Source organism: Ambystoma mexicanum, chromosome 1q (assembly GCF_040938575.1).
Source record: "Ambystoma mexicanum isolate Mex_15411 chromosome 1q, UKY_AmexF1_1, whole genome shotgun sequence".
Taxonomy (NCBI): domain Eukaryota; kingdom Metazoa; phylum Chordata; class Amphibia; order Caudata; family Ambystomatidae; genus Ambystoma; species Ambystoma mexicanum.
In genome coordinates this window covers 514,149,602-514,170,971 of record NC_090922.1, presented here as the reverse complement: position 1 = coordinate 514,170,971, position 21,370 = coordinate 514,149,602, and the positions used below count along the sequence as shown (strand labels likewise).

Here is a 21,370-nt window from a genome sequence, read left to right as displayed (position 1 = left end):
CAAATTGGAATTACCTGCGCATATGAAAATACATCCAGTATTTCATGTCTCCTTATTAAAACCAGTACAACCAGAAACCCGATTGACTGAACTCCCAGAACCTGTTTTGGTAGAAGGAGAACTTGAATTCGAAGTAAAGAACATCCTAGACTCCAAAATCTCCAAATCTAAATTATATTACCTGGTTGATTGGAAAGGATACGGCCCCCAGGAAAGGTCTTGGGAACCCTCAGAATATGTCCACGCACCTCGTCTGGTCAAGAAATTCCATCTGAATCACCCCGACAAGCCAAAACCCCCGGAAAAGACACGCTTAGGAGGGGCCTTGAGGGGGGGTGCTGTCATGATCACTGCTTCCAAGGAGCCAGGACCAGCCCAACGTCCTTGGAAGCAGGCCCCTAAGCCTAGGCACCAGCCGGTCCCCACTGGGACCTTTTGGACCTTGTCCGGGCGCCGGTGGCACCAGGCTCATCAAAGCCATCGTCCCGGCACTGGAAGCGCCGGGCTCATAATATGTGTGAAGATGCTTGGGTGGACTTACCTGCGGCAGACCATGCTGCTTACTTACCAGCTACATAGGAATCCTCTGTAAGCCGGAACTATTTTCTTACATGGGTGGGGCAAGCTCCACGCCCTGGATACAACACTGGAACTCTTCTGGAACAGGAACTCTTTTCTTACCTAGGCGGGGCCGTGGAGGAAGACTCCTAGGCTATTTAAACCACACCCGATTGATGAAGCGTGCTTCGCGTTATTCTGCATCTGCAGCAGAATGCTCACCGAGTCTGTTCCAGCTTTTCTTCTTCCGATCCTGTACCTGCAAGAACAATACTTACCATTCCAGTATCCAGTCTTCAGCAGCGCCTGTAAAAGACAAGAAACAACAGGTTAGCACGGCGACTTCACATGCAACGCATTCCTTACCTGGTCCATCGGCAGCGACCATTTCTTCACGCTGCACCTCCGCCTGTGGAGACAAAAGCATAGTTATTACTTACCGGCAATCCGCGAATTCCGGATGTTTTCAACGCTGCAACCCAGCATCTGAAAGACAAAAGAAGAGACATTAGACAGGTATTTACTTACGCCCATCGCGCTCGCCACAATAGAGCGCCTGCAACTACTCCGGCGTTTTCCAGCATCTCTTCAGCACAAACTCACAGCTGTAAAGGAAAGAGACAGTTAAAGCGCTTGCATTTACTTACGCATTTCCAAGCGCTTCTTGCCAAGGCTCTGGCTCCAGCTTTGGCTCTCTTCATTCCATCTTCTATCACAAGAGCCCTGCAAAACAAATAGAAGAAAGCATTATTCCGAGCCCTGTTCAATACTTACGTGTCCATGCACCTAAAGACTATATGAACTAAAAGGTGTCCGGAAACTCACCGCTCGTGCTGTTAACGGCGGTTGCGATCCTCTGATGGTAAGAGGCCTACGTTTCACCCAGTGAAGGAACTGGCAACGACACCCTGCACCAGACGCAGATGGAGAGTCCAGCATCACCTATCTAAGGTGAGCACGTTGACCTGGGGGCTCTACGGAGAAGCTTAGAAGAGAGAGAGAGAGAGAGAGAGAGAGAGAAGGACACTCAACTGCCCAGATCTTTAACCCCATATATTCTTTCACCTGCAGAAATCTCACCCTTCGAGTTCGACACACAGTGCGAAGAGGCTCAGCCCCAGAAGCCAATCGAGTCCTGCACATTACTTTTCGAGTCACAGACACCTTCCTGCCTAGACCAGCGCCTCCGTGGGAATCAGGTGAGCGTTACAACCGCTTTTAAGACGCGGTACGGACTTTATGAATATTTAGTGATGCCCTTTGGTCTTTGTAATGCGCCAGCCACATTTCAGTTCTTCATGAACGATATCTTCAAAGATATGATGGATCAATTCGTGGTGATTTACTTGGATGACATTTTGATATATTCATCATCCTTTCCAGAACATGTTAAACACGTCTCAGCTGTCTTACAAAGACTTAGAGAGAATAAACTTTTTGTTAAAGCCGAGAAATGTGTTTTTCATACACAAGAAGTGGAATTTCTGGGTTATGACATTACCAATCATGGTGTTCGAATGAGTCATTCTAAAGTGAAAGCTATATTGAATTGGCCTATCCCACACAATGTCAAGTCACTACAGTCATTTCTGGGATTTGCGAATTTCTATCGCAGATTTATTCGTTCTTTTTCCAAAACAGTGGCCCCATTGACAGCTTTAACTAGCTCTAAAATTCCATTCTGTTGGAACCAAAATGCCCAAGCTTCCTTTGAGAAGTTAAAAGAAGCATTTACAACCGCACCTGTACTTCAGCATCCTGATCCGGATGGTCAGTTTATCGTTGAAGCAGACGCATCCAGTGTCGCTACAGGAGCAGTACTCTCGTAGGTTTGTGCAGAAACTAAGGAGGAGCATCCAGTTGCTTTCTTTTCACGTAAACTTACCCCTTATGAACAGAACTATACTGTCACTGAGCGTGAATTACTTGCAATCAAAGATGCTTTCCGAGAGTGGAGACATCATCTTCTTGGGGCCAAACATCAGGTGATGGTGTATTCCGATCATAGAAACCTTCAGTCGTTTAAAACTATGAAATGTCTCACAGCTAGACAGGCCAGATGGCATGTGTTCTTTGCTCAATAAGATTTTCAAATTACTTATCGCCCTGCCAGACAACATGTCAAATCTGATGCTTTGTCTCGTATCGGTGAAGAGGTGAAAGAAGAATCATCGGTACAAAACAAGCTGTTGGCAGATCACGTGATATGTAGTTGTTCTGCACAACCGTCTCTAAAAAACGAATTACAGGAGTGGGTGAAACTAAATCCACAATTGATCCAAGAATTGAACATTGATTTATACAATGGTTTGCCTTTTAAAAAAGGAGTACTCTATCTACCAACTGATACCATTCAGAAAAAAGCCCTCAGTTGGGGTCATGATTATTTGATTGCCGCCCATGCTGGACAGAAGAAGACTCTAGAACTATGAAAAGATGGTATTGGTGGCCGTCTATAACACAAGATGTTATAAATTATGTTTCAACATGTTCAGTATGCAGTCAATGCAAGACTACTCCTGGCAAACCAGTGGGGTTACTCCAGTCTCTACCAGTTCCCAAAAAACCATGGGACATGACATCAATGGATTTTGTGGTTGAACTTCCAAGAAATAAAGGCTACGATACCATATGGGTGGTAGTGGACTACTTTACAAAATTGGCGCTTTTCATCCCCTGTATTGGGGTACCAACAGCTGCTGGTCTGGCTGATCTATTCATCCGGCATATATTCCGGTTTTTTGGTCTACCTTCAGTGATCATCACTGACAGGGGATCACAATTTGCGTCACGTTTTTGGAAGGCACTAAATTCGGCCTTATTAATTGATGACAGGTTGTCTAGTGCTTATCACCCTCAAACGGATGGACAGACAGAGAGTCAATAGCACTATGGAACAATATCTGCGATGTTTGTGCTTGCAGTTTCAGTCAGATTGGCTCAATGTGTTGCCGGCAGCAGAGTTCGCCTATAACAATTCCTATCATAGTGCTATAGGTACTTCACCTTTCTATGCTTTGTATGGGCAACACCCACGTTCCATTCCTTTTGACTCCAGTTTGTCTTTGGACACTCCTGCAGCAGGACGTACTTTTAGGGATCTTAAAAGTCTACAGAAAAAAGTTGAGCAGCAATTGGAACAAGCTAAAAAACGAGACAAGTACTATGCCGATGCTCATAGAATTCCTGCACCTGTCTACAAAGCAGGAATGAAGGTATGGCTGTCCACAAAAAACTTGAGAATACCCGGCAAAAGGAAATTGTTGCCTAAATACATTGGGCCATATGAAATTCTCCAAGTTATAAATCCGGCTGCTGTCCGTTTAGCTTTGCCACAACGGTGGCGAGTGCATCCCGTTTTCCACGTATCACTCATCAAACCGTGTTCGGATGCTACTAGATTACCTGTACGGCCTTTTGCTATTTCAGTGAAAGGGTCTGACGAATATGAAGTGCATGACATTCTGGACATGAGGTTGCGGTCTGGAAAACCATTTTATCTGGTAGATTGGAAAGGTTATGGTCCCGAGGATAGATCCTGGGAACCTCTGTTGAACATTCATGCTCCTGCTTTATTAAAGCGATTCCACTCGAAAAGGGGAGAAGCTGCTCCTTTGGGGGGGTGGCACTGTCATGCCTGCCGGACATACCCCTGGACCAGGAACAACTTCTCCATACAAGATGAGATACGCCCACAGAACCAGTAGACCTTTTTACTCAAAATGGAGGTTGTTCGATACATTGCCCGGAAAACGACGTCTGCATTTTTCACGTTGTTAATTTTCACGTGATTTAGGTCCGTCACGTGTATCACGGCAGTTCGTACATAAGCAGCGTGGAAACTCCATTCGCTGCTTCTGATTAAGTCAATTTTGGCATTTGTAGCTGAACCCCGGACCTGCGTTCTCGCATTCCTATCAGCAAACTTATTTCGCCTAATTTGAGCTTGTTTTCCTCCACACGCTAATTCCTGGGTTGCGTGTATCCTGTTCGCGTGCCAAATCTCCACGCGGACGCTGTCTGCAAGCGCGGCTGTCCTGAGCTGCGTGAATCCTGTTCGCGTGCCAAATCTCCACGCGGACGCTGTCTGCAAGCGCGGCTGTCCTGAGCTGCGTGAATCCAGTTCGCGTGCCAAATCTACACGCGGACGCTGTCTGCAAGCGCGGCTGTCCTGAGCTGCGTGAATCCTGTTCGCGTGCCAAATCTCCACGCGGACGCTGTCTGCAAGCGCGGCTGTCCTGAGCTGCGTGAATCCTGTTCGCGTGCCAAATTTCCACACGGATGCTGTCTGCAAGCGCGGCTGTCCTGAGCTGCGTGAATCTTGTTCGCATGCCAAATCTCCACGCGGACGCTGTCTGCAAGCGCGGCTGTCCTGAGCTGCGTGAATCCTGTTCGCGTGCCAAATCTACTGGCGGACGCTGTCTGCAAGCGCGGCTGTCCAGAGCTGCGTGAATCCTGTTCGCGTGTCTGATTCTTCACGCGGAAACGCTGTCTACAGGCGCGGCTGGCTTGGCTGCGTGTATGCTGTCGCGTGCAATCCTGTACGTGTTTTTCTGAACTCTTCGAACTTTTGGTACCTGTGACAATCAACAGGTGAGATTCTTATTTTGTTCTTTGTGGGAAAGGAAGTATTTCATGAACTATTGGAAAGGGAATGTGCACAGTACATTGGACGCTACCCTGTGGTGCACCAACCCGGTATCTAGCGAGAGCCTCGTGCCGTTCAGGATAAGTCTCCCTTACTAATCTTCCCCTTCCTTTGTCGTTTGTTGAACTCTTGGAACTCTTCGAGATATTGTCCTGGAATTCTTCAGTTAGCCTTAAGGTCAGTGTTTGGATTAATCCCAATTCTGTGTTTCTTAGTATTTAATTTGGGACAGTGTCTTATGATACTTATCTATTTTAGGCTTACTTCCTGTACAATTCCCACGCCCTTTCCAGTGATCCATCTCTCTGCCCGTTTTATTCAGTCAGAGAGTTGAATCATTTGGAAGGTCTAATTTGACCTGCCTTCAATCAAGTCGTGTGAAGATAGGATCCGGGAAAGCCCTACCAAAGTGTATCCTTTTTGGTTACTATATACTTTTCAGTTGATACTTTGGTGATTTATGACACAACAATTGTGAGAGTAAGCATGCTCTTCTATCTGTTCACTCTCTTCCAACATGATACATTATGTTTATGCATGAGTAGATAGCTGTTAATGTTCCTATATCATATTTGCATTACTCTTTTATTAAAAAATAATAAATACATTTGGCATTAAATCCACAGAAAAAAGAAAAAAAAAACCACAGAATTGCTGTCAAACTTGAAATTAGGCATATCGTGAAATGGAAGCAAAAGTGGCCAGACCAAGTAATTTATCTATTGGAGTGTGTGAGAGGTTGTTAACAAGGCAAAGGAGCCGGTTGAGCGCATCTCCTATGGAATGCGTACTGTTTGACGTCAAGAGCGTCCATGTTTTCAATGACAGTGTAGGCCACAGGACGGTTGGTGTTGTTGACCCAAATGTTAAAAACTCTCCAACGATAACCAAAATGGAGTAGGAGGTGAGAATTTGGGATGTTGTGTCTGCAAATACGGCACCAAAGCAGAGCAGGTAACTAAACACAAACCATACGTCCAAACAAATAAACACCACTGCAGTTTTACTTACAAGAAATACATTTTAACACATGAAAGTTCGGACAAGAAAATAATTTTACTTAAGCATGAAGCCATCATGGATTTTAAATATGTTACAGGTCAAAAGATTGTGTTAAACACTATGACGACTTATAACAAAATGTATGACCTACAAGGATAAGTAATGGCATATGTTGGGCTAAACATTTAAATTCTACAAAATTTTGCTAAGAAATCAGTACCTGGATTTCGGGACTGCAGGAAGACAAGGCATTTCTTAGTTTTTCAGTATGTGATCTCATAAAAATGGCAATTGCTTCATTTGGGGTGTTTAGAGCCGTGTGCGTGCATGCATTATGTATGTGTGCACAGAGACCAGAAAACCAGGCATCTCAAATTACCTGATTACAGGGGGAATACTACAAAAGAGTCCAAAACGTAATCATGTTATTCAGTATTATTATGTTTTTAATAAACACCATTTTGGAGAAAAAGAGGAGATTAGAGTGGCAAAAGCAGAAATGTTGTTCGGGTCCATCATACAGCTTACTCTACACTAACACGTATCTAGAATGCTCCATTGCAAGTCTACATACCAATCGCATAAAACACATATTTAAGGGAGTAGAATCCTTTCTGTATTCCGGCTCCGTATAACACAGGGACGGTGGCACGATTCTAGCTGCTGCTTTTTCTGAAATGTTTGGTGAAGGGACTGAATTTGGAGAAAGATAACTCCTTCCAGTGGAGGTTGCGAAGCAAAGAGACCCTGCTTCAATCACTTCCCGAGGATACTCCTTACTTTATTTTTTTAGGGCTTTTGAAGATGCGCACTATTTTGCAGGCATGCACTAGCCCTTCACCAACACTTCGCACAATACCCAGAATATGATCCTTTTTCTTACTCTCGTTGACCTCGCTCCTCAAGTTGGCTATCTCGTTCTGCATCATCGTTGCTTTATCTTGGAAGCCCTTTTCAATCAGCTCCTCTTGGAGCTTAAGCTTGCTTTCAAGCGCCTTCTCCGCCTCCTTCCTGATGTTTTCAGCCTCCTCTACCATCTTGGCCTGCATCTGCGCCATATTCTCCTGGTGGCTGCGCTCCTGATCCTTCAGCAGCTGCTCAGCCTGCAGGTTCCTCTCATCTGCTGCCTTTTTCTCTTGCTCCATCAGAGCTGCCCTCTCCTTTTCATCTGGGCATGAAACAGACAAGACAGGAGAAACTTAGTGGGAGGCTACAGTAAAATATTCAGAGCGATTCCAGTTACTCAGAGAAACGTTTGGCGTTGTTTGATACTCAAACTACAGAATATTAAAAGAAAAGAGGCGCATTATGGCAGTGCTTGTTCACACTTCACCAAAGAGCTGAGGCACAATTGCTTACTGAACGACATATTAAACAGTCTAACAGTGACAGTCTTTGCATTTTTCTAACACGGACAATGCAATGAGAGTAATAATAAAGACTATTGCCTTGAGTACTAATGAACAGTAATTTTTCATTCATTTATTTATTTTTCTATAAACTACCAACGTAAAATTAGTTCTTTTCACTGCCCATCGTGAAAGTGCAAATGCTCAATAAATGCCTCCAGGCCAGAGATACATGTCTAAGGGATAATATGATCTACAGTATGCATTGCTATGCTCACATAGTCCAGTTCATATTTTCAAACCGTCTGTAGGAACAGAAGAGAGAGTCTGACCGACATCTGATATCTCTCATAACAAAAGCAGAACCTTTTAGAGAAGACAAGCTGGTATTATTACCGAGGACATGCTCTTGCGTGCATTTTAGGCCTTACAAACTGCATATTTCTTACAGGAAGGTGTCAAGGAAAGTAAAAATCGTGGCCAGTCGTGGATTTTATCCAATAAATTATCTTCTAGCACAAGGTATTTTTGGATGCTAGTGCTTGTAAATGTAATATGTTCTTGACTATTTTTCCCATAGTGTTTCATTCTATGTTAATACTAAATTTCTGTGCATCAAATGCATTAAAAAGTCCTAACATGGGGGCACTGTGGAGCGGCGAGCGGATCAGGTTGTGAGCCTCTGTAGCTCTGCTCCAGCCGCGGACATCCTGCAATAAATATCCTGATTCCCCGGTGAGGGCAGAGTGGATACTGGCATCTACGGGTTGCGGAAGAGCCCCGCCGTGACTGGTGGGCTCTGTTGGTGAAACCGGAGCCGGGAAACCCACGTATTGCACTGTGAAAAGGCGGTGGCATGGTGGGCCAGATCCCATCTTAGAAACAGCAGCAAGTCACCACAAGGGTGACGGCATAGCGATGCAGGCTGCGGATCCCCAGACCACGGGGCTCCTTCGTAACTCTGCTGAGGGGAGAACAAGTAGGACCGGCAGGGGGTGCAGCGGTGCCTCCCGGGTGTCCACGCGGAGAACGGCTGACTCCTGTGGAAATAGCAGGGCCCAGGCCTTACCAAGGAACAGGTAGAGACAGGAGGCACTGGGGCCTCCAGGCCAGAGAAGACCGCTGCGACTGCGGGGACGGAGTGCCGCAGCGGGTGGAAAAAAGACCGTAGCCCATTGCGGTCTGGCTGTGCAGTGTCAGCAACCGGAGGAAAGGGAGCCGGGCCCGTGGCGGTTGCTGTTAGAAATCGGCAGAGAAGCCCGGGGCACACCGGCGCACAAAGCGGGTGTGGGCACGACAGGCACTGTTGTTAATGCTGCCCGGGCGGCGGCAGTGAAGTTTCTGTAGTAACAGTGCAGGACCCAGTGGAAGACTCATCATCTCCATTAATACGCAGCCTCAGTGTAAAGGGACTTAAACAGACTGCAGCGAGCTGGCTTGTGTGAAATGGGAGGTTTGGAATTGGCAGCAACAGGCGTATGACTGCCAAGAAAGACCCAAGTGTACAGCAAAGCTATTAGCCACACATCATCCCAATTGCTGCTACACACCCCGGGTGAAGGGAGGTTTTGGACGCGGTTTTCTCAGGGTGGCTAGACTATACATTGGCTGGGAAGGCTGGATGACAACAAGGATGAACGATGGTCGAAGAAGGTGCCCCGCCGGTGCCAGTGCACAGGCACATAGCAGCACTTGATAGATGAGGGTGTGCATATCTGGTGGGTAAGGCTCCCTGGAGCAAGGGGTGAAGTTCTTTGGCCAACAGACAGTGGGAGTGGAGAGATTTGTTTAACACCAGAGTGGGCCATTGGATGCAGTGCAAGATTAAACTGTGGTTCCAGAAAGGAGAGTGGTGCAAGGCGGCAAGCGACGCTGCAGATGGTACCTCCCAGATCCAGAAGAGGAGGACGACGGTGGGAGCCGCGAGCTGGGAGCACAGGTTGAGGGTTCATGGAGGGAAGAAGGTCTGTGCAGGCGGCTGGCCAAACTGGTAGCCATGGTTAAAGATAAACCCAGAAAAGTAGGGTTCAGGAACAAAATGGATCAATATACAGTGTCCTGTCCCCCCTCACCCCATCCTCTACACCCAACAGGTTTGCGGCGGGAGACAGGGCCCCAAGGACTCCCGGCTCTCTCTCAAGGCCATTGTGGGGGCCGTAGGGGAATCCAGGACCTCTATGGAAGAAAGAACTGAAAGCCTAGCGTTGGAAGTATCCTTTCTGAGGCAGGACCTGCGGAAGCTCGCCACAAGAGTTGCAGTGGCAGAAACCGTGTATTTCAGACTCGGAAGACGCTTTTAGACACCTGGAGAAGCAAATGGCTGCACTACACCAGAAACTCACTCACTTGGAGCAGAGGGCAGAAGACAGTGAGGGGAGATCACAGCGCAACAATCTATGCATTCTTGGGATGCTTGAGAAAAGGAGGGCCCTGGCATGGAACTGTTTCTGGAGCAGTGATTGGCAGACCTCTGTGCCCCGAAGAAGCTATCAAAGTTTTATTCCATCGAGAGAGCGCACAGGATCTCAACGGACCGCCCTGTCTGAGGGGTGCTTCTGAGCACTATTATTGCAAAGCTCCTAAATTATAGGGACATAGACACCTTATTGCAGATAGCGAGGGGCCCAAGCCCAATAACCTACAAAGGCACCAGGATCGGATTCTTCCCGGACTATACCAAGGAGGTTCAGAGAGCTGACCAGTCCTTCGATTCTGTCAAGAAAAATCTGGGGACTCTGGGGGTCAAGTACGCTCTCTTCTTCCCGGCGCAGCTGAAAGTGTACTACGAAGGGACAGTGCACCCGTTCAACAACCCGGTGGAAGCCTGGAACTGGATGGAAACTCAAATTCTTTCCGCCTCTGAAAAATGTGAGAAACCTGAAGGTGTCTCACTTACTAGTCCCCGGAGATCTGTCAGCCAGGTGGCCAGGACACGGGCATCGCTATTGGATACAGTTCCTGGAGTGGACTAGTGAGGGAGGATCACCAGGATGAGGGGTCCTCAGGGAGTGGAAGTGGGACATAGACGGGTGAAACGCGGTATCCTCTTCCTTACGACATCATTTCCCATCCAGCCCGGTAGGATACTCGGAAGCTCAACCCCCCCCCTTTTCTAACACAAACATTCTCCCACAGCATGAACGACAATGGACCAATACCCGAGCCATTTACCTGACATGTCCCAACACAAGGGTCAGGCACAGTCAGGCAATTACTGACAACTAAACACACCAGACCACCCTTTCCTTTCCTCATAGAGATAAAAGGCTGAGCACATGAGCACACTCCGAGCAAGGCCGAACGAATGAGGAAGCAGCCATTCCAGGTCAGCAGTTGAAACGCAGGAGAAAGGCGGCAAGACCTGAAAGGACGTCAAGGATGGAGTTGCCCTGGCCCTTTCCAATTCAGATCCGTGGAGCCTCCAATCAAAGATACGTAAGACTGGGAATCACAGCTGGCAGGAGGTGCGACGCATGTCAGCGGTACATGGCACCCTCCTGCACTGATCGCCAGGGCGGGGAAGACATGGTGGCCATCGAGGTACTGTCCTCGACTCCAGCGGGAAAAGGAACAGAGCAAGTTCAACACAGCTGGTGAGTCGGAAGCACCTGATAGTACACAGCTTGTGTTGGGTTCAAGGTTGCAGCAGCAACCATAAGAAGATAAAGTAGACAAGTCATTTGTGAACAAATAAAATCAGTACCATAGTCAGAGTGGTCCAGCGCCACGTGGGCGCTCAGTCGAAGGTCTCTGGCTGCTGCCCCTCTCCTGAACAAAGAGACTATGTTGAACATTACAAATAAAGGAAACTACAAGTACCAAGAGGCCACAGGGAAGGCTGGTATAAGGTGTTACGGTGGTCAGACAAGGGTCACGTTAAATCCTTTGTACAATTGAAAGTCCTTGACACATTGTAGACGTTTTGTTATTATAAAACTGGCGGTTGCACCCGACTGAGGGGAACACCGTGCAAACTGTGGCGATAGGCTAACAGAGTGACCCGGCGAGACGCGATCGCCCTTTGGAAGTCTTTTCATTAAGTTGACAAAAGTGTTATGTAGGTCTGAGCCCGGGTGACGGGACCTTATGTGAACATTGTGTGATTGTTTAAGAAGACATTAAGACTTACGATTATTATAGGAGAAGAAAGAAGCCAAACAAAGCGAACTGTATTACTGGGGCAAATGTGAATCTGGCTGAGGGATGCCTGCGAAAGCATAGTGATGATGGAACTGTGTTGAAGCCTGACTGGGGCTAAGAGAAAGCCTGACTGGGGGCTGGATGACCAAGGCAAGTGAATCCCGCATTAAGAGAAGTTTTAAGTGAACAGCGTTATTTTGGCAAATGTGAACCCAGCTGAGGGATGCCAGGAATTAGGGTGAAGAGTAATACACCAATGAACATTGTGACAAGTATGAACCCGACTGGGGGATTACCACAGTGAGTAACTGGTCTGAGCCCGACTGAAGGAGGCTAACATTGAGAGAAGGATCGGAGCCCGGCTGAGGGGGATCCAAGGGTGACAGGTATTCACCCACATAAAGATTACCAGAATGAACTTGGTTTTGTTGTTTTGGCATATCAGGACCTCTGAAGCAAGAGACTTTGCATACAAAGAGACTTGGACACAGAAGGCCCCGATACTGGAAAGAGGCTCTGATATCTCGTGCTGGAGAAGCCCAGGAGTGTGCAGTGCTCAGGAGTCCCGTCTTGTCCAGTGCTAGAAAATGTGGGGAAGGGAGACCTTGGCTATAACATCCCGACTCATTTTGTGAACACTTCTTTCTTTTCTTGCAAACACTATCCCACACTATTTTGCAACATAGCGGTAAGGATTGGCAATAGGTTGCTTAGTATAGGCCCTTTTTATTTGACTAGACACCACTTGGACTGTATTATTGTTTTGGTCATAGCTGGCTCCCATCTTAGATTTAGGTTTAGATTAGGCATTTATCTCACCCATTTTTACAGTTTAACGAACACCCTTGTACTGTGATCACTTGTGTCTGTCTTGCTTTGATACCATGCCTTCCTTACAAAATAGACTGCCAAACGGCAGGCCAAGGTCGGCCGCGATCGAGGGCCCATCCCCACCTTTGTTTGAAACACAGCCAGCAGAGCACTTAGAGGACGCTACCGCAGTGACAGATGGAGAAGTGGACTGAGCTGACTTCTGAGACATTTCCGGTTCAACCTAAATGTTTTTTCATGGGCTTCTACAAAATGAGGGCGTTTATTCACTGATGGCGGCTGGGAGGGGAGGCTCATAATGGCTGCCCAGATGCGCACCCCACCCATAAGGGGTTGTATTTCCTTGTGTCCAGTTGATGCAAGATCAGTGCGACAGGTGCTTCATGTTGGGGGCAGGGGGCGCGGGAGTATAGGGAGGGGTGTTTTTATGGTTTAAATCGGTTCTGTATGTCCCCCAGAATCATTCAAAAAGAGAATAAAAGGCCTAATGGTCAGATATGGCCATATTTCGGCTGTTCGAAAATACCGTGAGGGGGGATTGCGGTGGTCTCCCCCGCAGCCGGTCCGGAAAAATAAAAAGAAAGGAAATGACCCTGCTGCGCTGGTTCCTGATCACAGAAGTGAAAGGGAACAGGCGTTGCAGGGGCACAGCGAGTCTGCGGCACACAGTGAGGTGTGCTGCAGCAAAGTAAGTAGGAGGATGTGGGTGGGAGGGGCCAAGTCGGAAATGTTCAGGGGAGAAAGACCAAAGGTTATTTCAGAAAAAATATCTATGGTCTTTTCTCCCTCGAACATTTTCGTAAAAGGCTTTCAACCCCGATCCCTACCCGATTACTAGAGGAGGTAAGTCATGTTCTCCTGGGAGAGGTGTCAAAGCTTCACAACAGAGAACAAAAGAGCTTCTTGGGCAAGCCACCACATCTGTTTTGGGTGAAACTCTCAGGGTGTGACGCAAATACACAAATTGCTCTGCAGCTAATTTAATTACATGAGATTGGGTTGTGACAATGTTTATGCCACTATACCTAATTTGATGTAACTTTACATTTACATTGAACCAAAGTAATACCACCAGACAAATGAGGATATAAGGTTAAAAGGTATTTGGAACATGGGTGCCAGTACTTTTAAAGGTATATCCTGGTGTTGGAATTAATTTGATTCCAGCTGGCTATTTTAGGAAGGCAAGTGTGACTCTGACCTCCCCTGTTACTCAGTCCAAAGCTGTTAAGTGTCAAAATCACATTGCGGCTACTCGTGTGTCATTAGACCAGGCCCAGCAAAATACATGTGTGCACTATACTTTTCAGCGTGGAGCATTGGAAAGTGAGGCCCACTTAGCACAGCACACATTCTGGGAGGGGAACTGCCATTGTTTCTCATACCAAACAATCAAAAAGCTCAAAATTACACACCATCGCAGATGGCATTCTGTCACAGGCTCCAAGTATAGTAAATTAATTAATCATTGTAAATTTGCAATGTATTCAAGTTCTGCTACAGAGGAGAATTGAACATGTCTCTGGTTAGCGTTTTTGCCATTTCCTTAAACATGAGGGAAGGCAGTGGGGATAATTTTCTAAACCGAAAGATTGGTAATAGGTTGCAGGTAAAGTAGCCATTATAGTTACTGCCACTTTTACCAATCAGGGGGATTTTGAGGGATCTGCCAGGGGGATTGATCAGGCCAAGCAGACCAAGCATGTCTGCTGGTGTTACTCTTCGGTCTTGCAAATCCGACAGCCAACATGACTCAACGCAGCTAGTTCCACATTTAAAGGTAGGGCTCAGAATATGTGGGAACTCGATGTTGATTATTTAATACACTAGCTTGCCACTCTTGGTACCTTCAATATGTGGCATGATAGTCCATGTACCATGGATATGGAATGTCCCTCCCCTTTCCAGCCAGAATAAACACAAGGGTAGCTCTGCACCCCCAAAACCACAGCCCCGCCCTAAGAATTCTCTCTCACACACACAAACATTGCAGAATCCCTCAAAATATGCTTTCCATTGGCAGACCTTCATGGCAAAAAAATCCATCCTCCTAAAAACATCAGAATCATTCTTGAAGACGTTTGCTATTTATTCCTCCAACAACTTACCAGCAAGCTTTTTCTCTGCTTCACTCAGATTTTTATCTGCTTTTAGTATGGCATCAGCTTCCCCCCTTTTACTGACCAGGAACTCGTCAAGTGCCTCCTGAGCCTGTAGACAAAGCAAGACATGAGAGTTTTACAGGTACATTCTAATGGGAACAGGTGCCACGCACTACAGAGGAAGCCTCATTTATAAGGGGCTTGAGAACAAACCAAGATCAAAAGAACTTCATGTTCCTTGGATCCTATATTAATAACTGGCACTGTCAATCTTTCCACAATTGTGGACATTTTCTATATAAATGTTCTGGAGACATGGATTGCAGCGGACGGTCATCTGATGTTCTAGAATATTCACAAAGACAACATTAGAGCATTTTGGTACCTACCACAAGCCAAATATGTAACCTTGCCAAGTCTACACGAACATGGCCAATGACCCTTTCGTATATGGCCCTACCCCATCAATTTAATTTCGGAAAGACCCATTATTGTATGTGAAACCACAAAATCAGTGACATTTTGATACAATCATTAATGTTTACCCGTTAAATATAGGCCCACCCTCCCCGCCCCCTGTTGGTTGAAGAGACTATGAATGCATTGGTTCAGTGAGGGAGGCCTTGCTTTGATCTTGGGAAGGAACTCTTGTATTACAAACACACATGTAAATGCAGATAGATTATATAGCTTAATAGTCTGAGGTAGGGGTTGTTATTGATGAGAAATGATCCACCACCAAGTTATATGTTGGGGAAGGGTCATTATCCCAAGTGATAATGACCCCTCCTAAGGTCTATAATACTATAAGTGGTAGTACCAATACATGCTTTGGAGTTTTTGTGGCAGTTCAAAATTGTGCTTTAAGAGCGAGTAAAATAAACAGGGAAACTGAGTTGGTAAATTAAAAGGGGTTTTATTTTGTATTAGAACATGCAGATCGTTATTGACCTCTTAGCCAATCAGAATGTTTAGAGTGCAGTCCATAACTACTGGTATTGACTGCATTCTAAACATTCTGTTTTCAGAAGTAAACAGGGAAACAACAATGCAATTTCCATGAAGGATTTTTTTCCCACAAGACACTTCCTCTTTGGGAGACCCTTTTTTTTGCTTAGGATCAGGAGATATTGGAGTCAGACATGAAGTGCTTACAACAGTAACTATTTTGGAAAAGGGAACATCTAGGCCACAGTAACTTTAAAACAGTGAGTATTTTTGAACAAAGTGATAGGCCTCGGAAATATAAAACAAACAAGTTAACTCTAAATAAGTATCTCATTTGGAGCATCCACTTTGTCTGGCTTCTACAGACAAATACTACTCTTCAGTCTTGCCTTTGCTAATATGGCACCTTAAAGGAAATCAAACTTCACAGAGTGACTTCCAAAAATTAAGCAGGTTCTAAGAACCCACTTTATGTTTGTTTTCACACTCCAGTGGCAGCTGGTGCATTTTTTAATAGGTGGGGCATACACCTTTGCCTCAAGTTTGCAAGTATTTTGTATTTTGTATACCAGAAAAATTGCACTTGTCCATTAGGTTTGAGAATGTACTTTTAATGTACAATTTGAACACAAAGTTTGTGATAATCCTTTGAAAAGTGTGTCACAAGTATTAAGTACAAAATATGGAAAGCAACAGTTATCAATCTCATGCTCTGTTCATAACTGAACAATGTACATAGTATAAATCAAGAATTGCCACCACCGACTCATGTTTCGACCCGTCTGGGCCTTATCAAGGCTTAACATGGGCGAGTGGTTATTAAACAATAGTCTATAATTGCACATTTCATATCACCATCAAATAAGCACAGCGTTTGTTTTTAAATATATGCACAAGAGGAAAGGAGGGGTGTGGGAGGGTTTAGACAGACATCAAATGAAAATAAAAAATGAAAGAAATGGAAAAATATCTAAAAATAGTGATTAGTAAACAATTGGTTACAGAATCTCCATGCCAGTGTCACATGGAACTTCAATCAGTGCACTAGTTTAGCATAGTGACTTTGCATGCTTTATCTATGAGTTAAGCTGGACACCCACACTTCCAAGTAAGTGATGCGGCTGAATATGAAAGGTAAGTATTAATGCATGCACTACCATCATCTGGTTAGTACATTTTCAAAGTGTGCGTTTGTCTTATTCAATTCAATCCAATCCGTGTGTGTATATTCCAGTGTCTCTCATTATTCAACTTGGGTTGGACTCACCCTATTACATCAAGTTGCCTCCAGGTTGGAGTGGCTTATGCCTATTTAGGCCTGCTATCTTCAGTGATCATATTCTAAAGAATATATAAATAATAAAGTAAAATAGGTGCTATTGGAAATAGCGTGTGCCAGTAGCTCCAGTTATTGTGTCTATATTAGGGATCTTTGTTACTCACCACTACTCCTGGTGAAATATCTGAAGTTGAAATGGTAAGGGTAGTCGTGTTAAAAAAAATAGCTGTAATTATAAAAAGTGTTTGTCCCATTGCAGTTACATTTGCCCTAAAATACTTCTGTCTATCAGAGCAAAAGAAGTTTGTCCACGTTACAGTAAAGTGATTATAATGCTCACCTAGTTCCTGTATTTAGTACCAGTATATATGGGTGTCCTGTCTGGAATCATGCCGCCATCATTCGGCGTACTGCGTGCGTTTGTCATTTTGGTTATACTTTATAGCCAAGTTGTGACATCACGCGTACATGACATGCGACGTCCCACGCGTTGCGTCATGTTGATCAACACCGAGTTGTCCTCCACATTACCCGCAATTTGAATTTTTGATCATATCAATTGCATTATGTTGGTCCTGTATACGCGCATTATAACACTTATGGTGATATTAGCTTCCAAGTTGGTTGGATTGGGCAGGGTGTTCCTAGCATTTTCAAAATAATATGTTTAAAAATCCAGTGGTCCGTGTGTTTAGCTCCACTCCTCATCTCACTTTGACCAATTCCCAATACAATATGAGCATCCGAACTGTGACCCTGATTCACAGAGCTATTTCCAATGGGGTTTTGCATTATAAAATGCTTCTGTAAATTAGGCCCAGTGTCTCTTCGTATTGGTTTCTAACTAATACTCCAATTCAAAATTGAACATCTCATTCAACATTGGTACATTAGTGTGTAATGTAATCATGTGGTTGCTTATTAGCATCTAGTCAGCTTATCCTCAAAATTCTGCTAATCATACAATGTAAAGTTGAAAAGCAAAGTTTGTTCACAGATCATTCTACTAGCATACTTCAACATTATATAGGATATCAGTACCACATATAGTTAGTATAGGCCTATTGGGTTTATCTAGTCCTTGTTATCAGCCATGACTCTTATGCACACTCGCTATATGGCAGAAACCATAGTATTTGGTTCTAATCAAGGTTAAGATTCCTTCAATCTGATTAACATAAAATTGAGTTGTGTAACTTATGAGAAGTTTTATCAACCAAGTGGAGAATATCAAATCTGATCTTCACAAGAAAACATTAATTTCATGCTCTATTTTGAGACCAACAGTAGTACATCGCAGTTTACAAATTAGTCTTGATTCCAATTGTCTCAGCAACAATTTCTGGTCACCTCCTCTTCTGCCACATCTGGCCTTCTGGAGTCCAATGAATCTTATGTTTGCCTTGTCTCCCATCTGGTGATTCTCTTACCAATGATTGGTCAGTGGTAATCTCAAGTCCCGATTGTTCAAACTAGACATGTGTTCTCTTATACGAACACGTAATTCACAAACCGTACTCTCCACATACATTTTCGGACAAATATTAGCATATACTACGTATTTAGTACGACCATTTACGAAATATTGAATCCTCAATTCTATACCTCCATTACAGACAAAATTGAATTGTTAGGATGTGCATGTCTGCACATGCTATAGCTTCGACATTTGTGGAAGCCTTTATTCAAATGTTGCAACCATTTACTACAACTTCTTTCTTTCTCATCACTTGTTTTAAGAAATGATGGACTCAGCTTGTTCTTAATTGTGGGGGCCCTAGTGTATATAAATCTGGGCTAACACTCATCACGTTTGCTCCATCATAGAGGATTAGAAAATGCCATAGAAATATATTGTAGCTAGGCAGGCTGCACCAAAATGTAAGTCTAGTCATGTAATAACACTGATCATACCTGCTGTATCATAGAACCCCAGTAAAAAATGTCATGCCACAATAAGAAATGGCATGACTAATCGCATCAAAATGTCAGTGTAGTCATTCATGCTTGCTGTATCATGCTTTTAAAGAAAGCAGGATTAAGTGTTATTATGTGGCTAGACTGCCATTTTAGTGTACTAAGTCTAGTCATTTCTGACCATGGGATGACATTTTCTACTGGGCATCTATGATACAGTATCATGAATGCCCAGTGAAAATCTCTTCTCCTCCCCATCCTCCCTAGACAACACCATGCCCAAATCAGCCACCCAGGCTGGCAAAAACCCAACACAAGCTCACCCACATTCATTCACTCATTCAAACACACGTTCATGCAGCATTCACACAGCATTAATCTCAAAAAGCATTCACCTATCATTAATTGGCTCTTTCAAAACACATTCAAACAGCATTCACACAGCATTTACTCACTTATTCAAACACATATTCAAACAGCATTCACAGCACATACTTGCTCATTCCAACACACATTCACACATTGAAACAGCATTTATTTGCTCATTCAAACACACATTCATGCATCCAAACAGCATTTACTCACTTTTGCAAACACATATTCACGGATTCAAACAGCATTTTTACAGCACATACTCGCTCATTGACACACATTTACGCATTCAAACAGCATTTATTTATTTCTCCTGCATTGGATCTTTCATGGATTCACATGCTTAGAACATTCCCCGTCGTCAGGCCAGGAACCCTCGGTCTCTTTTTTAAAAGCGTTTTCCATTGGAAAACTCAACACTTGTGTCCTACCGACGTCCTTTTGGGACGCTTACGCATGAACCAATAGGACATAAGGTAGAAATAGACCTGCCCCCGTGGCTCCCTTCAGATTTCAACCATCTCCAAAGTAGTCTGGATCACCTCGTGTTTTCTACACTTGGTTAGGTTGTACTTTCTTTCCCAATGTCGGGGAAAGCGTTGTTCCGCTCATGTGCTATGTGTGGAATGAAGAAAGTTTATGAAGGGGACAGGCAGATGGACTGCCTATATTGTCTGTACCCTCATCACTCTGCGGACACTTGTGACATCTGCAAGGGGTTCTCGCAAAAAACGTTGAAGGACCGTAATCGGCGTCTGATATCGTGGCTGAACGAAGGGGCCTACCTGCCATCTGAGGTAGGATTGGTGCGCAGTCTGGCATCGAACAGACCTAAGTCCCCTGTAGTTCCTCGGCTGAGTCTCCAGCAAAGAAGCCACGGCCTAAGGAAAAAGAGTCATTCCTCTTCGGGGAAACATCTAGCGAAATGCGCTCCTTCATTGTCAAAGCATGGTAATTCGGACCAGGCCCCGGAAGCCAGAAAAATCTTTGCCTTCTTCTACTTCAAAAAAGGATGGAAAATACCGTTTGAGGCGCTCCTCCTCAGGTCTTCCTCGAGTAGGGAATCTTCGAAACACTGGTCTAGAGACTCGAAAAAGGTGGGATCGCCTAACAAGTCTGTGCCACAGCTGCCAGCACCGTCAACGGGAGTCCCGTCGTCGACGGCTTCACTACCGTCTGAACTGTCGATCCCGGCAGCGGTATCATCGACCCCAGTGATGGCGATCAACGAGGGAGGAGTGGAAGCTCCCAGGTTTTCATCGTCGACGGTTGATGCTCCAGAGTCTTGACAACCTGCGGTGTATGACGCAGTTCTACCAGACACCTTCTTGCAGCAGGAGTCCGCTTTTTCAGTGTTGTCGATGGAGGAGGAGCGAGAACCTGTGGTGCATCCAACAGATCTCAGTTTACAGGGCGTTGGCCCGTCAACAATGTCAGGGATTCAAAATGTTCCACCTACGGAGTCAGATCAAGGTCCTAGCGACTCCATCTCAGACATTTCATCGTCACTGTCGAGAGACCCTACGTGGGAATCTGATGAAGAAATAGAAGCTCCTAGGAGTCCGGCGCAACCGTCACCTCCGAATGACATCTGGGCCTTTCATGCAATGATGGCGAAAGCCTGTATTGAGTTTGGTCAGACCCCAGAGGAAGAACGGCACAAATGCTTCTTATTTGACCATATGGGGAAGAGAAGAAAGTCAATCTTCTCGGTTCCGATCCTGGACCACGTTTGGCAGGAAGGCTTACATACCATGCGCCATCCATTTTCAGAGCCTGCAATCAAGGGCAGGTTAGAGAAAAAAATGTAAGGCCCCGGACTCTACACCTAAGTGTTTGATCGCACAGCCCTCTCCTGAATCGGTGGTGTTGGCAGCGGCTAGCAGAAAAGCTAGATCACAACACAAAAGTGCACAACACCTCCGGACAGTTAAGTTAGAAGGCAGGACGACTTTGGAAAGACATTTTTAAAAGTGGGAGCGACGACCTTCAAGGCTGCTAACTCGTTAGCTATTATGGCACGCTACGACCGTGAAATGTGGCATCACCTGGCCCCCATCTTGGAGCATCTGCCCGAAGAACACCGAAAGACAGCCATGCTACAGGTGCATGAAGGTGAGGAAGCATCAAATCACAGAATCAACATTGCTGTAGATTTAGCGGAATCGGGGTTCAAGCAGATAAATAATGGGGTGGTGCTAAGGAGACTGGCCTGGTTAAAGTG

At 45.1% G+C, this 21,370-nt stretch overlaps 1 protein-coding gene across 6 annotated transcripts in view; it reads right to left on the bottom strand.

The window, feature by feature from the left end:
* Window positions 1-6,243: 6,243 nt before the first annotated feature.
* The window catches only part of LOC138530346 (guanylate-binding protein 1-like), a 112,387-nt gene continuing 97,260 nt past the window's right edge, over window positions 6,244-21,370 (bottom strand). For all 6 annotated transcript variants that reach the window (XM_069640901.1, XM_069640904.1, XM_069640902.1 and 3 more), the window contains 2 exons: window positions 14,637-14,739; window positions 6,244-7,376 (listed from right to left, as the gene is read on the bottom strand). In XM_069640901.1, coding sequence (XP_069497002.1) covers window positions 6,985-7,376; window positions 14,637-14,739 — 495 coding nt within the window. In that variant the 3' untranslated portion in view covers window positions 6,244-6,984. The remainder of the gene's footprint in view (window positions 7,377-14,636; window positions 14,740-21,370) is intronic.